The sequence below is a fragment of the Pan paniscus genome, chromosome 20, assembly GCF_029289425.2.
Source record: "Pan paniscus chromosome 20, NHGRI_mPanPan1-v2.0_pri, whole genome shotgun sequence".
Taxonomy (NCBI): Eukaryota; Metazoa; Chordata; class Mammalia; order Primates; family Hominidae; genus Pan; species Pan paniscus.
The window spans coordinates 10,439,320-10,457,656 of NC_073269.2; the positions used below are offsets into that span (position 1 = coordinate 10,439,320).

Genomic DNA, 18,337 nt, shown 5'->3' on the forward strand with positions numbered 1-18,337 from the left:
ACTAAAGACTGGGGGAAATATTTGCAAGTCACATATCTGACAGGAGACTTGTATCCAGAATACATAAAGAATTCTCAAAACTCAACCATAAGAAAACAACCAACCTAGTTAAAAAAGAAGCAAATGACTTGAAGTGACACCTGACCAGAGCATCTACACTCACATGAAAAGCTGCTACCATCATTAGCTATAAAGAAAATGCAAGTTGCAACCACAATGAGGTACCACCACACATCTATTAGAATGGCCAAAACCAAGAGCACCGGCAGCATCAAATGCTGCTGACGGAGAGGAGCAAGAGGAACTCTTGTATGTTGCTGGTGGGAATGCAAAATGGTGCAAGCACTTGGGAAACGGGTGGTTTCTGATAAAGTTAAACATACACTTTCTGTATGAGCCAGCAGCAATTCCACTTGTAGGTATATATCCAAAAGAAAGAAAACATATGTCCTTACAAAAGCCTGCATGTGAAACTTAGAGCTTCTTTATTCATAATCACCCCAAACTGGAAACCATCCAAATGGCCCTCAACTAGTGAATGAATAAACAAACTGTAGTGTAATAGAATATTACTCAGTAACAAAAAAAAGCAACTCGGATTCATGCAGCAACTTGACTGAATCTCAAAGGCACCAGAATGAGTAAAAGAAGCCTGTCTGAAAAGGTCACAATCTGTACGATTCCATTTATACACCACGCTAGTAAAGATGAAACTACAGCAATAGGGAACAGATCAGCAGTTGCCAAGGGCTGGGGATGGGGGAGGTTGTGACTGCCAAGAAATACCACGAGGGGGTTTTCAGGGCAATGCACTGTTCTGTGACCTGATTATACACAAATCTACCCATGTCAAAACTCACAAGATTGTACACCAAAAAGTTGATTTTACTTTGTGTTAATTTAAGAAGGAAAATAAATGAAAAGTAAACACGGGTAATCGAGTTTTAAATGTAGAGACTCTGGAAAAGCAGATAAGTCGTTATTTTGCATCAGGGCATGGCAGCGAGAACTCGGCAGAGGCTGCAGGGAAACTTCCCCTGCTTGATTCAGTCCAGGTGTCTCATGGATGGATTGATCCACGCCTCTAAAAGCTTGATAGTAACAACGATAACAATAATAAGAGCAAAGGAGGCTGCAGCATCCACCAGTGGAGACATGCTTGACTCATTCCCTTTTCACAACAGCCCATGACGCATGGCTTGTCCTCCTCTTTATACCAATGGCCAACTGAAGTTCAAAGAACTCTGCAGGCCTGCCTACGGTTGCGTGGCCCGTCTGAGGCTGGCCCGACTCCATCGTGGGGCCGCCTGGGCCCAGAGCAGACGACAGCCCCTCCGGGCCTCCGGCTGCCTCTTACTCACCGTCCCTGCCGCCGCTGCTTTGAGAATACTCATGGCCTACCCTGCTGGTCCCAAGAGCCTCCTACATACCGTGGCTGGCGATGAGCGGGAGGTGTGGGCCAGGGAGTGTCTGGTGCTGTCCATCCCCCCGTGGATGAGATAGGCTCCCGCGCTGGAGACGATGGGGCTCCCCCCGACATCCATGGTGATTCCCACCATGCTGTGAGAGGGGACCGCTGGCGGGGACGAGGCTGCCACGGTCACCTGGGCGCCGCCTGGGGCCTCGAAGTAAGAAGCCGTGCTGCTGGGGGCGTACATCTGAGGCTCGGGGTTGTAGGTGTAGGCTGTTCGTCTGTTAGAAAGAGAGAAGTCACGCATGGGACGCTGTCCCATTTAAATGCCTTGTCTGAGTTCACAGATATCCAGCCAAACATCACGTAAAAGCTGCAACCCAGAGAGGCCAGACATATGGAGCAATTCGGACGTGGCATATGACACTCAAATGCAGCGCAAGTTCACAGCCATCATGTTGCAAAATCTTTAGGACCACAGGCTGACTTATCAAAAAGTGACCACTTAAAAATTCTAGGCCAGGCGTGGTGGCTCACGCCTATAATCCCAGCACTTTGGGAGGCTAAGGTGGGAAAATTGCTTGAGGTCAGAAGTTTGAGACCAGCCTGGGCAACATAGAGAGAACCATCTCTACAAAAAATAAAAGATTTAGCCAGGTGTGGTGGTGCGTGCCTGTAGTCCCAGCTACTCAGGAGGCTGAGGTGGGAGGACTGCTTGAGCCCAGGACTTTGAGGTTACAGTGAGCTGTGACTGCACCGTTGCACTTTAGCCTGGGCAACAGAGCAAGACCCTATCTCTTAAAAAAAATAAATACAAATAAAACTTAAAATTGTAAGTGGATAAATGGGTCACATGAGGGAGCTCCTGTGTGGAGATGGAGCAGTTCTGTATCTTGACGGTGGTATTGTTACACAAATCTACACATGGGCTAAAAATGCAAAGAAATAGACACGCACGCACATGCAAGGGCACACACATGAACATGCAAAGCCACATGTACTCCACATGCAAGCACACACGCAAAAGCACGTGCATACAGACTGGTAGAACTGAATAAGGCCTGTGGGCTAGTTAACAGTTTTACCCCAATGTCAATTTCCAGGGTTTTTTTTGTTTTGTTTTTTTGAGACAGGGTCTCCTTCTGTAGCCCAGACTTGAGTGCAGTGGCAAAATCATAGCTCACTGCAGCCTCAGTCTCCTGAGCTCAAGTGATCCTCCTGCTTCAGCCTCAGAATATGGGTGTGCACCGCCACAGTGGCTGGGGTTACGGGTGTGCACCGCCACAGTAGCTGGGGTGACGGGTGTGCACCGCCACAGTGGCTGGGGTTAGAATCATACAACTCCACCAATCACAACCCTGAAGTCACAGCCAGGTTCTCACGTACAGCCCCTGCACTTGTGAGGGGAGCCATCCAGGCCAAATGGAAACAGACAAGCAGGCGAAAGGACTCACGTCTAAAGTGAGCTGCACGGGAGATGCATACTTTCCTACCCCAAGCATCACACAGTTACAGAGCAGAAAACTCTAGACATCCTTGCAACATGGAAAATCAAGTTCTATCAACATTATACAAAGCTGGAGTTTAACAGAGGCGAGGGGAAAACACACAGAGGTGGATGGTTTCTGGATCTCAAAGACTGAGACTTCAGAATGAAGAGTTAGGATTAGCCTTTTTTTTTTTTTTCCAAGACTATCTTTTCTAAAAGTAAAAAGTACAAAAGTCTGTGATTTCTGAAATCTCCACAGGGTTATGATGTCCTAATCCCTCAGCCCCCACCCCGCTCCTTTTTTTTTTGGACAGGGTGTTGCTCCATCAGTCAGGCGTGATCATAGCTCACTGCAGCCTCCAACTCCTGGGCTCATGCGATCCTCCCACCTTGGCCTCCCGATTACCTGGGAGGGACTCTAGGCACTTGTCACCATGTCTGGCTAATTTTAAAATTTTTTGTAGAGATATTGCCCAGTTTCCTAATAGCATTTTAACAGTATTTAGTGAATACATCGCCAAAAGCATAAGGGAGAGGAATTTGCTCGATGCCTCCCCAGGTGGCAAAGGCTGGAGTCAGGGAGAGGGTTCCGGGCGTGGCCCGCGGGAGAAGCACGCACATGGCTCCATTGGTGTAGACGGCGTCTCCCCCTTCCACGTACTGCACCTGGGCAGGATACACGTGCTGCACCGGCTGCACCTGAAACATCGGATACGCTGCGTTACCGCCAGTCGTGCCCTCGTGAGTTGCCTGCAGATTATTCAAGCTAGACGTGTCTTCTATTGCCTTTATGAACATTTAGTACCAAATGACAATGTTCCCGCCCACAGTCGGCACGCCTAGAAAGACACTGAGGAGACAGTAATGTACAGACGACATATTCCAAACGGGCCCACACAGTTTGGGGAGCTGCGACTGATCCCCAGAGCTCTGCTAGCGTGTCTGTGCGCCCTGGCTCCTCTGTATACGTGAGGGCGGGACCAGGAGAATGACAGCGCTCCTCCAGTGCAGTGGAAACTAGAGTTGTGGACAGAGGCCCAGCCTTGGCTCACAGGACTGTCCCTGGTTTCTGGTTTTTTTTTTTTTTGCGACAGGGTCTCCCTCTGTAGCTCAAGCTGGCGTGCAGGCTGCAGTGCACAGGGGGCCGAGCAGATTAGACTCTACATGGCCCCAACACCCCCCGTGGGTGGCCCTGGTGCCCCTTCCCTGGCAGAGAGGAGGGGAGAGAATGTGATGGTCTGAACAGAGTGGGAAGGAGCGGCATGCCTGGAGAGATGGGGCAATGGAGGGACCCCAGCACACCCCCGCTGCCCTGCCCTCCCCTCTCTGAAACATCAGTTCAGAGCCTCGGCTGACAGGCCCCGAGGGACTCTAGTCCGAGCAGTGGAAGCCAAACGCTTTGCACATGGGACTTCAAACTCTCACCCCAGAGGGCATCTTAGTGGCTGTCTACATCCACTGAATTTTGGGGTGAGAAGATGGAGGGCCACAGAAGTGGGCTTGTTCAGGTGTCATGGTGTCATGGTGACCTTCCTCTTGTGCTTGAAGCTGCAGGATGGGGCTGACCTGCCCCTCCTTGGACCACTGAGCATGGTATGCACTTGTCCAACGCACCACCCCCAGAATCACAAGTTCCAGGGGTTAACATCTGTTGGGTGATGCCCCCAGGGGTGGAAGTCAAATGTCGAATTCTGGGGTCCAAGTGAAATGCAGAAGTTACAGAAAGAGCTGGGGCAGGCCCAGCACCAGAAAAGTGGTGGAAGCTTCTGGAATCTCCTCTCCATGGTGTCTCTGGGGAGTGCCTTGACAGACAGCAGCTAAGACAGAGCCACTGGCCTGAGGCCCTGGGTCCCCGCTGGGCCTGTCTGGAGCCTTTTCCTTCCTGTGATCCCGCAAACCTTCCTAGTTCTCATGGACACAGTCACCTGACAAATGCCTGTGAACAGACTGCCAATCTAGGCAGGACCCTCCTGAAGAGCGGTGCATTCTCTAGGGCCTCAGGGCTCCTTTTAGGGAGGAGCCTGAGTTAACTTTAATTCAGGATTCTGCAGGGCACAGTTGGCAAACTCCGGCCCTGAGGGCCAAATCTGGCCCACTGCCTGTTTTTGTAAATAAAGTTTTATTGGCACACAGCCACACCCATTTGGTTGCATATCATTTATGGCTGCTTTTGCGATACAATGGCAGAATTGAGTGGTTGTTCCAGAGACTGCCTGGACCACAAACCCCCAAAAATGTATAATTTGGCCTTTTCTGGAAACAGTTTGCTAACCATGCTTCTAGAGTGTCCCCAAGCTGATGATCTGTATTGCTACTTGGCTGGTCAGCCGTGCTTTCAAACTTTGTTCTTAGATAATTGAAATCATAAGAAGCATGTTGTGCCCGCATCTGAGGGTATGGCACTCACTAGCAGATGGTTCCTCCAGTCCAGAGCCCTTTGTTTCTGTCTGCATTTCTACCTGAGCTCCACCCAGCAGGTGCGGGGTGCTCACTGGTTCCCCAAATGCTTGCTGAATTTCTGAATGAACGAAAGATCACCAGCTTTCTTGGCTTTCTGCAAAACTATCTGCAGTAAATGATTTTTTTAAAATTGCACAGCTTCTGGAAAAGTCTTTTGGCTAAGAAACTGAAGCTTACAACAAGGAACAGCAGCCACAGAAAAGGATGCATCCTTCAGAGATTGTTCTGGATTGCTGAGTGCTAACTGCGCCCCGGTTTGCACGGTGCTGCGGTGCTTGTCATTACCTGCTGGGGTACCTGCTGAACTCTGGGGAGGGAGATCGGCTGCATCTGGGCCCCTTTGGGATTGGAGCTGGCTGCCTGGACCAACACCCTCTAAAAGGGAAGGGAGAGAAGGCCAGTTAGACTTGTCAGAGGTCAGTGCTGAGGATACACACAGAATGTAAGATGCTGTTTGTCTGTTCATGTGCTTTTTATTAAAACATAGGCAGGACTGATCAGAGGCGACGGCGGGGTGATGGTCAGACTTGCACACTCACACCGACCTGGGCAGACACACGGCAGATACGTGCAGGCACACAAACAATGCACATACATACACAAGTGTGCACATACACTCAGCCCATGCACCACACATATGCACGAATTGTGGGCACACACACACGTATGCACACACACATACACGGAAGCACATGCACCTTCACCCGCCCAGGCAGCTTTGCCTCTGTGGGTCTGTAGTCTGCAGCAAGGTGACACTGACCGTCCCTAGTACAGAGGGGACTGCTGGGGCCCTCTGGATAGCCATTCGCACCACTGCGTGGGAGAGCACTCTGTGGCGCCCCTCGCTTCTGCAGTATAACCCAGACTTGTTTCCATTTTCTGATGAGGTTAATGAAGCCAGAGGGCTCAAGTGCTGCCTCTGGCTACAGAATACTCGAGGCCAGGTGCCCTGTGTCTGGGTCCCTCGCTCTCTGACCCCACTGCTCTCCGGCCTCCTAAGTCAAATCTGCACAGTGTGGCTTTGCTATTTTTCTGGGAGTACCGATTGGCCACACAAAGCTATGAAAATGGGAAGGGTCAAAGTGAACTCGAGTCGAGGGAGGAACAGGAGTGTTTTGTGTGTTTATTGAGAGCTGGGGCTTTCGGAGTCATTGGCTGCAGTGCTGTGATTTCCCGGCATGAACCCTGAATGTCACAGGTAGCAGTGACTGCCATATATACATCACAAGGGGTGATGGGTGAGGACACGCCATCCCCTGTGTTGCAGGAGTGGAGCTAAGGATGAAGATGGTGCTAATAAGGATGCCAGCGCAAGGGCATTCTGATTCCAGGTGAGCTGGGCGCCGTGTGCTTGGAGAATTCACAGGGTCCTGGCAAGTCCTCAGAGAGGGACCACAGTGATGAAACCTGGGACACACATGGTGGCTGTGAGTGGCACTGAGACCTGTCCATGGTGGCTGCTGCAGAGGAAGGCAGAGTCCACCTAGGCCTGGGAGAGCCTGAGAGAGGGGCTTGGCAGGAAGACCTGAGGGCTGACTCCTCTTGGACAATTTCAAGTGGGCACGGAAACATATCAATTAGGCCACAACTGCTGGCAGGGCGACGGCGTCTGATCCTCACCTCAGACGGGCTTCCAAGACGCCCTCCCCACTGCCATATGTGCAAGAAATAAAAGCTAAAGATGTCTGCCCATACACACTACATCAAATAAACCGCTTCACTGTCTGCCTTTTTGTTTTTGCGGAATTGTGTTTTTTTGTTTTTTGTTTTTTTGTTTTTTTTGGGACGGATTTTTGCTCTTGTCGCCCAGGCTGAAGTGCGATGGCACGATCTCGGCTCACTATAACCTCTGCCTCCTGGGTTCAAGCGATTCTCCTGCCTCAGCTTCCCGAGTAGCTGGGATTACAGGCATGTGCCACAATGCTCGGCTAATTTATTATTATTATTATTATTTGTATTTAGTAGACACAGGGTTTCACCACGTTACTCAGACTGGTCTCAAACTCCTGACCTCAGGTGATCCACCCACCTTGGCCTCCCAAAGTGCTGGGATTACAGGCATGTGCCACCATGCCTGGCCCTGAATTGTGTGTTTTAAAACCATAATCATTTCTTTTTGCTGTGCTCCTAACTTTTAGATTCCAGATCGAGGTGGTCACATGGCCACAGTGGACCTCAGCACACTGTGATGAGCCTCCAGCCTGTTTCATGTGGCCGGTGCCATTCGCTTTGTATTTCTGTCTTCTTTATGGCTTATTTCATTCCACGGTAGAAATCCAGGAGCAGAGAAAGCCTCAATGTGAAAATTCTCTCTCTGCGAATTTTAAAGAATGTGTTCATTCAGGTGCTAGATTCCATTTTGAACAAAATCTTAAGAATTCTAACTCATCTAGGCTGGGCGTGGTGGCTCACGCCTGTAATCCCAGCACTTTGGGAGGCTGAGGCGGGCAGATCACCTGAGGTCAGGAGTTCGAGACCAGCCTGGCCAACATGGTGAAACCTCGTCTCTACTAAAAATACAAAAATTAGCCGGGCATGGTAGTACACGCCTGTAATCCCAGCTACTGGGGAGGCTAAGACAGGAGAATCACTTGAACCTGGGAGATTGTGCCACTGCACTCCAGCCTGGGCGACAGAGCGAGACTCCGTTCCCCCACCCCCCAAAAAAAAAATTCTAACTCATCTTTTGCCTTTTTGCCTTTTTTTTTTTTTTTGTCACTTAGGTTGGAGAGCAGTGGTATGATTATAGCTCACTGCAGCCTCAAACCACTGGGCTCAAGCAATCCTTCCACCATAGCCTCCTGAGTAGCTGGGACCACAGGACGTGCACCACTATGCCTGGCTAATTTTTTTATTTTTTATTTCTTAAAGACGAGGTCTCTGTCACCCAGGCTGGAGTGTAGTGTCACAATCATGGCTTACTGCAGCCTCAACCTCCCAGGCTCAGGTGATCCTCCCATCTCAGCCTCCTAAGGAACTGGGACTACAGGTGCAGGCCACCACGCTTGGCTAATTTTTTTTTTTTTTTTTTAGAGAAAGGGTCTGGCTATGTTGCCTAGGTTGGTCTCAAACTCCTGGCCTCAAGTAATCTGCCAGTCTCAGTCTCCCAAAGTGCTGGGATTACCGGTGTGAGCCACTGCACCCGGCCTTACTTCTTAATTCTTAATAAAGCATTTCTGTGTAAAAGGGTCATTTCCAAGTACAAGAAAACCTCCACTGAAAGCTAAGAAGAGACCAAGTCAGATTTGGGGGAGTGGTTTCTTTTCCATTCATGTCATCGTTTCCTTGATGGGATCTTTTTAACAAATATTGAAAAAGCCAAATACAGTTAAGGAAATTGTGCCTATTTCAACAGCAGCAGCACTGGGGCTGAGAAGTCCATTCAGAAAAATACAGATTCCTCTCTTTGCAGATCTGAGCAGCTTTCAAACCCATAGAGATCGCGTCCACACTGTGGCCACCCTGTTGTTGCTGAGAGGTGCGCGTTACCTGCGGGGAGGCTGGCACAGGCGGGGCTGCCGCCGAGGGACGCAGAGCCACAGATGCTGGCGAATCCGCTCCACCCTCGGAATTCTGCATGCTCAGGTCTAAAGAAAGGCGGAGAGAGATTGGGTGGGCAAGGGCTGCAAGCACTGAAATCCGAAGAGGCAACTAACAAGTTCAAGGGAGGGAAGGAGTAACCAGCTACATTCTTCAAAGTCGAAAGGCAGAGACCCTGGTGGTACTGCCTAAGTGAGGAGCTGCGGAAACAGGCTGCACAACTGTCCCACAGAAGGAGAGAGGGGCCAGAGAAAGTTTTCCAAATATAAAACCCAAAAAGGGCTCTGTCAGCGCACAATGGCAGGAATTCCTCAACGGAAGGCCGGGACACTGGCTCTGTGCCCAAGTCTGAGCAGGTTGAACTATTTTGAAGGGCTCAATTGTTTCCTCATTTACCCAGAAATCAAAAGCTCTGGGTGGGTGACTGCCATTTGGGAAGCTACTGCACCCCAAACGACAATGGGAGAAACTCTAAGGCTGGGTTTCCCCACTGTGGCACCATTGACATTTGAGCTGGATACTTCTTTGCTGTTGGAGGCCCATTCTGGGCACGGCAGGGTGCTCAGCAGCATCCCTGGCCTCCACCCATTCCATGCCAGGAGCGCCCCCTCCCCAAGCTGTGGCAATCACAAATGTGTTCAGATATTGCCAAGTGACCCCTGGAGGGCAGTGTGAGAACCACTGGCTAGGGAGAGAAAAGGTGACCTGCAGAGGGAGCAAAGAAACAGTACATTTTATCCTGGGCTGGATAAAAGCCCTCACGAATTTTGGCAGTAAGTAAAAACTGCCTTCTGTTCAAAGCCATCTTTGCCCACAAGAAAGTATAAACATATATTTCTTTGCTGTTAGAGGCATACATCTTTCAAATAGGTAGTTTTACAATTCTATATAAAACAACTCATTTAATATCGTGGCAGATGATACAAATTTGTTCCATGAAAATGCTAAAAGTCGAACAGTCTTCACTTTTAAATAAACAATCGGCTATGTTGAGCATTTGAGACATAGTTAAGTACACACACTTAGGTAGGGAGGTGGCTTTGTGATCAGGCACACCAGTCCCCCGTCCTGGCACCAGCTTTGAGCATGTCACCCTCCCAGTGTGGGGTCTCCATGGCTCCTGCCTGCTGGGGGCGGTGAGGACTGAACCTCAGACATACATCGCGGTGCCCACGACATCGTCAGAACACAATAGACATTTGCTAGAACTTTTACGTTTCTCTATCACCCCCAGAGGTTTTATCTCTTAGAATGAGTGAAAAAAATTTTAAACTTTTTAAAAATGAAAAGTCAAACTTACAATAAATTAAACTAATTTACCTAAGGAAAGCAGAAAGGGATATGTGTGTTTGAATTCGAGTGTGCTGGATTAATCCCATCTGTATTGTTGGGGACTACTCCCCGACCACCACCGCCCCCCGGCCCCCACCCCCGTGCCCTCCCAAACGCCTTCGATGCCACCCAGAGCCCCACGGCCAGTGCCTGGGGATTTTTCTGTTCTGTGTGAGCCTGACTCACTTCTCACCACTAGATGGCCCCAGAGCCACACGGTGATTGGCTGGGGCGTTAACTAAACCTTACACAGCCCGCACCTCCTACCTTCTACTCTTTCAAAAGATTGTAAATTTCCCATAGTGTATTTCCTGAGTCCTCAACTCACTCTCTGTCTTTGACAGAACTGACCTTTGGAATTTTTCTGTTGCAAGCTGCTTGTATTTACAGTTTCCTTTAAATGTTTAAATCAGTCATTTGCACACCATCCACCATGCTGTTCCCGTCTGAAGCCAAGCGGGTAGCATCAGTGATACTAGGAGATAATTTGACTAGAACTCTTTGTGAAAGGAGTCCACCAGTGATAAAGTCAGAATGCTGACTTGACTAAGACCAGTTCCTTGTTCCGCAGGTGGAAATAATTTTGCTCCAAACTCCAGACCTTATTTAAGTAAGAAGAGGCCGTGAGAGTGTTGGGGATAAATGGCGAGACCGTGGTCTGTCCACCATGGCCAGAATGCACCTTCCAGAAAGCAAGTTGTTCCACATCACAGGCATTTACACATGAATGTGTTCCCCTAATTTATTTTTATTAATTATTATTATTGTTTTTTGAGATGAAGTCTTGCTCTGTCACCCAGGCTGGAGTGCAATGGCATGATCTTGGCTCTGCCTCCTGGGTTCAAGTGATTCTCCCACCTCAGCCCCCTGAATAGACGAGATTATAGGCACCCACCATCATGCCTGGCTAATTTTTGTATTTTTATAGAAACGGGGCTTCACCATGTTGGTCAGGCTGGTCTCAAACTCCTGACCTCATGTGATCTGCCTGCCTCAGCCTCCCAAAGTGCTGGGATTACAGGCATAAGCCACCGTGCCCAGCCTGTTCCCCTAATTTAACACACTATTTACCATGTGTTGCCTTATAGGTCAGACCAATGAGTCTGTGGCTTTTTGCCTGTGGGCATGCCCCAATCCACAAATGCTTGGGTGCCTGAAAGCATCAGCCTCGTTATCCTGAAGGGTCAGAGGACAGAGTTCTGAATGCTGGGGTGTGGAGATTCTGGAAGAGAGAGAGCCACAGAAGGGGTGAGCCCTCAAATCTTCCTACAAAATACACCTGAATCTTTGGCTAAGCAACTACACCACAAAGGTGTGGGGGAGATACCAGGGGTCTTGGGGAAAAACCAGCAGTGCAAAGATAAAAAAATTAAGTGAAGATTTCAGCTGCTGCCTGTTGCAGGAGGGAGAGTTTGAATCTAGCCAAGTCACTTGCCTTCAGGGGAACTCAGATGAACCTACAGATTCTACAATACATCATTAATGATGTCCAGGACCCAGTAAAAACCATGAGCTATGAAAAGAAACAGGAAAATGTAACCTACACTCAAAAGAAAGAGTAACAAATAAAAAGAAAAAAGAAAAGCAGTTAATTATAACCAAACGCAAGATAACCCAGATGATACAGATAGCATTCAAGGACTAAAGCAGCTACTAAAAATAACTTCAAGAACTTAAAGGAAGTTATATACATAATGAATGAACATATGGGAATCTCAATCAAGAAACAGAAAGTATAAAAGGAGAACCAAATAGAAATTCTAGAGCAATAACTGAAACAAAAACTTAACTGGATGCACTCAACAGCTGGTTAAAGATAATGGAAAGAGTTAGTGAACTTAACGATAGATAAAAAGCATTTACCCAATCTGAAGAATGAAGAGAAAATATATGAAGAAACATGAATAGAACAAACTGTCTAATATATATGTAACGAGAGTCCCAGAACAGAAAAAGAGAATGTAAGAGAAAAAAATATTGAAAAATGGCCAAACACCTCTACATTGGGTGATGGATATCAACTTAGAGGTCCAAAAATCTCAACAAACCCTAAAAAGAATACAAAGAAAGCCAAGATAGGTATGTCATGGTTAAACTGTTAAAAGAAGCAGTCAGAGAAAAACTACATATTATATTCGGAGAGCAAGGGCACAGATGATGACTGGCTTCTCATCAATAACAATGGCAACCAGAAGACAATGGAGTGACATTTTTAATATGCTGGGGGGGGAAACCCTATCAGCCCAGAATTCTATCTCCAGCAAAACTATTCTTAAAAACTGAAGGTGGAATAAAGACATTTTTTGCATAAACAAAACCTGATAACATTTTCTGCCTACCATGAGAAATGCTAATGGAAGTTCTTCAGAATGAAAGGAATTAATACCAGATGGTAAATTTGGATCTATTAGGAGTAAATATCACTTAAAATGATAAATACGCAGGTAATTATAAAAAACCGTATTTTTATATATTTTATATTTTTCCTTTTCTTCTCTTAATTCATTTTAAATACATAAAACTATTTAACAAAAACTTTATAACACTCCATTGTGGGGTTTATATCATATGTAGATGTTCTCCATGGCAGTTGTAACACAGAGGATGGGGACAAATTAAATTATACATTCAAGGTTCTTTTATTTTACCTAAAGTAGTAACATGTTAACTCTGTAAATTGTGATAAATTAACAATGCACATTGTAACCTCTGAAGCAACCACTAACAAAAAATATATATATACAAAAAGGTATAGCTAAAAAGCTAATAGAGAAATCAAATGAAATCCTACTTAACATATTTGATTATCTAAATAAAGGCAAGAAATAAAGAAGAGAGAAACAAACAAACAGATGGCACAAATAGAAAGCAAATGGCAGAATTGCTTTGCTAAATCTAGACATATTAATAATATATTAAGTGTAAATAGACTAAATTCTTGAATGAAAAGGCAGAAATGATCAGCCTGGATAACAATCAAGATCCCATTATATGCTCCCTAAAAGAAACCCTCCTTAAAAATAAAGGCACACATAGGTTGAAAGTAATAGAATAAAAAGAGATCCACTGTGCAAACTCTGATCTTTTGTTTTTATTTATTTATTTTTTTGAGATGGAGTCTCGCTCTGTTGCCCAGGCTGGAGTGCAGTGCCACAGTCTCAGCTCACTGCAAGCTCCACCTCCCAGGTTCACGCCATTCTCCTGCCTCAGCCTCCCGAGTAGCTGGGACTACAGGCGCCCGCCATCACGCCAGGCTAATATTTGTATTTTTAGTAGAGACGGGGTTTCACCTTGTTAGCCAGGATGGTCTCCATCTCCTGACATCATGATCCGCCCACCTCGGCCTCCCAAAGTGCTGAGATTACAGGTGTGAGTGCCACACTCGGCCTGCAAACTCTGATCTTAAGAAAGCTGGAGCGGCTGTAATAATCAGACAAAATAGACTCTGAGATGAGAAATATTACTAGCAATACTAGAGACATTGACAAGACAAGGAATATTACTGCAGATAAAATTTCATCATAAGATGATCAATTTATCAGTATGACATATTGATTACAGATATGTATGTACCTAGTAATACAGCTTCAAGATACGTAAAGTAAAAATTAACAAAACTAAAGGAGGAAATAAACAATCATAATCGGAGATTTTAAACATCCTTCATTCAGTAATTTTGATTACTGAATCAAAATTAGAAGAACTAAGCAGAAATATTACTAAGGATACAGAATATCTGAATTATATTATCAACCACATTGATGTAATTGACATTTAGAGAACACTACAATCAAAACCTGCACATTCTTTTCAAATGCACATGGAATATTCACTGTGATGGGTCATGTTCTGGGCCATAAAATAAGCCTCAATACATTTCAAAATACCATAATTATACAGAGCATGTATGCACTTTGACCACAGTGGAGTAAATTAGAGATCAGTAAGAACGTTAGAAAAATGCCAAATATTTAGAAAACTTAAAATACACCTTCAAAATAATCCATGGGTCAAATAATAAACCCCAAAGAAAAATAGAAAATATTTTGAACTGAATTATAATGTAAACACTTTGTATCAAAATTTGTGGGCACTGGTACAAATATTGTGGGTGAAAAAAAGAAGTAAAATTATTAAGAAAAAAAAGTGGGCACACCTAAAGCAGTGCTTAGAAAGAGATGTTTAGCTTTATATGCTTATATTAGAAAGATTTAAGAACCTTTTCAACCTTAAAAAGCTATAGAAAGACAAACAAACTAAACTTAATAGAAAGAAGGAAAAACAATAAAGAACAAAATTAATGAAATTAGAAACTCCACAAACAATGGAGAAAATGAACAAAAGCAATATTTCTTCAAAACTGAAATTTTTTCAGAAGAAGAAAGGAGCTATCAAGCCATGAAAAGACATGGAAGAAATTTAAACACATACTATGAAGTGAAAGAAGCCAGTCTGAAAAGGCTACATACTGTATGATTCTAATTAAACAACATTTTGGAAAAGGCAAAACTATGAAGACAATGAAAAGATCAGTGGTTGCCAGGGATCAGAGAGAGGGATGAGTAGGCAAAGCACAGAGGATTTTTAGGACACTGGAACTGTTCTGTATGGCACTATACTGGTGGACACATGTCATTATACATTTGTTCAAACCATAGAATGTACAACACCAACAGTGAACTCTCGAGGAAACTATGGACTTTGGGTGAAAATGCTGTGTTAATGCAGATTTCATCAACTGTAACAAATGTACAACTCTGGAGGGTGATGGTGATAATGAGGGAGGCTGTGCATGTGTGGAGGTATGGGGTATATGGGAAATCTCTGTATTTTCCTGTCAATTTTGCTGTGAACCTAAAACTGCTCTTTAAAAAAGCAAGTCTTGGCCAGGCATGGTGGCTCATGCCTGTAATCCCAGCACTTTGGGAGGCCGAGGGTGGGTGGATCACCTGAGGTCAGGAGTTCGAGACCAGCCTGGCCAACATGGTGAAACCCTGTCTCTACTAAAAACACAAAAATGAGCCATGTGTAATGGCGGGCACCTGTAATTCCAGCTACTCAGGAGGCTGAGGTGGGAGAATTGCTTGAACCAAGGAGGCAGAGGTTGCAGTGAGCTGAGATTGCACTACTGCACTCCAGCCTGGGTGACAGAGCAAGACTCCAACTCAAAAAAAAAAAAAAAAAAAAAAAGCAAGTATTTAAAAAAAGTTAATTAACAACTTCTCCTGGAAAGACTGATAAGAAAAGAAAACCCAAATTGCCAATATCAGGAATGAAATGAAATATATCACTAGAGATTCTACAGAAATCAAAATGATAATAGAGAACTATTACAAACAACTTTAGCCCATAAATTCAATAACATATAAAATGAACACTTTTTTAAAAACACAACATAACAAAACTGACACAGATGAAATAAAAAATGTGAATGTAATACATATAACAAAAAAATTGAATATGTTATTGGAAACTTCTCTACACAGAAAACTTCAGGCACATATAGTTTTACTGGTGAATGCTATCAAATACTGAAAAAGGAATTATTACACAAATGCCATCAGAAAATAAAAAAAGAATACTTCACAACTCATTTGATGAGGTCAGTAAACCCTGACACCAAAACTTAACAAATATATTACAAGAAAAGTGTTTAGACTAATATCTCTTATGCACATATATGCAAAAATAATTTAAAATATTAATAAATCAAATTCAACAATATATAAATAATATAACCCACACTTAGATTATCAATTGATTTTTTTTCTAATGGAGCCTCAGCTCTTTTCTTTCTCAACTGGATTTTCACAAAGGTGTCAAGGCAATTCAACAGAGAAAGAAAAGTCTTTTAAACAAATGGTGATGGATCAACAGAATATCCATATTGGGGAAAATAAATGAACCTTGACCCCTATCTCACACCATACATAAAAATGATTTCAAGTTAGAACATAAACTTACACATAAAAGCTAAAAACTATAAGACTTCTCAGAGAGAACATAGGAGGTTAGACAAAGGTTTCTTAGAATGCACAAATAAGCATAAAAGAAAAACTTGAGAAATTAGATTTCACCAAAATTTAAAACCTCTGCTCATTAAAAGATTTTACTAAGAATATGAATAGGTAAGCCACAGCCTGGGAGAAATATTTGCAAAACATGTATCTCATAAAGGGCTTTGATCCTAATATATCTATATCTATATCTATATATATAAACTCCTACAATTCAATATAAGATGACAAATAACTTAAAAAAATGGTACTTCACAAAGCAAGATATACAGATGCCCAAAAGTACATGAATAGTGTTCAGCCTCATTAGTCACTAGGGAAATGCAAATTCAAACTATATCAAGATATCACTAAATACTCACTAGAATGGCTAAAGCTGACAAGTCTGACAACATCCAATGTTGTAAGTACATGGAGCAACTAAAACTCTCACACATCCCCATGTGTAGATATGAATGATATGACCACACTGGAAAGAGGTTTGGCAGTTTTCTAGAAAGTTAAACCTGCCCTTTAACCCAGAATTCCTCTTGTAGTTTTTATCCAAGAGACATGAAGACATATCTCTTCAAAAAAATAATAATAACTTGTATAAGCATGTTCATAGCAGCTTTTTGTTTGTTGGTTTTTGTTTTTTGTTTTTGAGACAGGGTCTCCCTCAGGATAAAGTACAGTGGCACAATCACAGCTCACTGCATCCTCAACCTCCCAGGCTCAAGCGATTCTCCCACCTCAGCCTCCTAAGTAGCTGGGACTACAGGCGCGCAGCACCATACCCGGCTAATTTTTGTATTTTGGGTAGAGACAGGGTTTCACCGTGTTGCCCAGGCTGGTCTCAAACTCCTGGGCTCAAATGATCTGCCCACCTCAGCCTTATTCATAGCAGTTTGATTCAGTCACCAAAAAGCAAAAATAACCCAAATGTTCCTCATCAGGAGAGTGGACGAGAAATTGTAGATTATGATGATTTAAAGATTCATATTGAAAACCCTAAAACCACTAAAAATGGAAAAGAAGAGCACAGCTAAAAAGCTAATAGAGGAATACTACTGGAATACTCTTCATGAATAGAAAGGAATTAATTACTGAAATTCACAATGCATGGATGAATCTCAAAATCATTACGCTGAGTGAAAGAAGTTGAGTCCAAAAGAGTAGATGAGTAGAGTGGATTAAAACTAAAGTTAAAAAAAAAAATCATAATAGTGGGTGGGGGGGCAGGTGGTGGTGGGCGAGAGTGACTGGAAAGGGACAGGAGGGGACACTCCAGTGAGATGGACACATTCTGTATGATAATACAGTGTGGGGTCACATGGAGTCGTGATTCGTCAAAATTAGCCAGCTAAGTTTTGCGCACTTACTGTATGTGAATTTTAACAATGACAACGAAGCCTGTAAAAATACAAGGGTGGAGAGGAGGATGGAGAGTGGGTACGGGTATCAGGGTGTTATAAGAATGGCAGGACCCTGACACCCTGTAGAGGGTGGTGGCTTCATAAGTTTCATTGCATTGTGTATTTACTTTGTGGATGTTTGAAATTTCCATGATAAGGAGTTAAACAAACACACACACAAGACACCAGCGATGAGCTGTCAGCCCAGCAGGAGTGGCTCATGATCCTGGCGGTGCTTCCAGGTAAGCGCAGTAGCTCACATGGTCCTCCCAGAAGGGGTGATGCTGGATCCTGAGTAACTCCTCCACCTGGCAGAGGAGAGCGCAGCAGAGAGTGGGGAGAGGGCAGGGCCCCGAGGGCGTGGGTGTATTCAAGGTAAAGTCCACAGGGCACAGGGACGCACACTGTGGAGCACCTTTGCAGCACCCAGTTTGGGAACCCCTCAATCCAGTGCAAGACAGTAGATGTGAGTGAGTGGAGGCCATGCTTCTTCTCTGAACCTGAATCTGCTGTGGGAACTTGGACCCATTCAGTGACTGCCCTGCCATCCTTGCTTTCTCGCGTTCCTTTGTCCTCTCTTCTGTTTTTCTTCCTGTGGCGAGGACCTGGGCAGTCTTTCTTTGACTGCCTTCCCCTGTGTCCTCTTAGACTGGGTTACAGGAGCCTCGGAACAGCCAATATAAAGGGGAGGGGC

The 18,337-nt window shown here is 44.8% G+C and overlaps 1 protein-coding gene across 9 annotated transcripts in view; it reads right to left on the bottom strand.

Annotated features, from left to right (window-relative positions):
- The window catches only part of RFX2 (regulatory factor X2), a 207,384-nt gene that overhangs the window by 45,983 nt on the left and 143,064 nt on the right, over positions 1–18,337 (bottom strand). For 5 of the 9 annotated variants that reach the window (XM_063599798.1, XM_063599796.1, XM_063599797.1 and 2 more), the window contains 5 exons: positions 13,523–13,652; positions 8,850–8,947; positions 5,646–5,735; positions 3,520–3,599; positions 1,431–1,692 (listed from right to left, as the gene is read on the bottom strand). In XM_063599798.1, the coding sequence (XP_063455868.1) occupies positions 1,431–1,692; positions 3,520–3,599; positions 5,646–5,735; positions 8,850–8,939 (522 nt within the window). In that variant the 5' untranslated portion in view covers positions 8,940–8,947; positions 13,523–13,652. The remainder of the gene's footprint in view (positions 1–1,430; positions 1,693–3,519; positions 3,600–5,645; positions 5,736–8,849; positions 8,948–13,522; positions 13,653–18,337) is intronic. The other 4 variants (XM_034945947.3, XM_063599799.1, XM_063599802.1 and 1 more) reach the window with 2 other exon arrangements.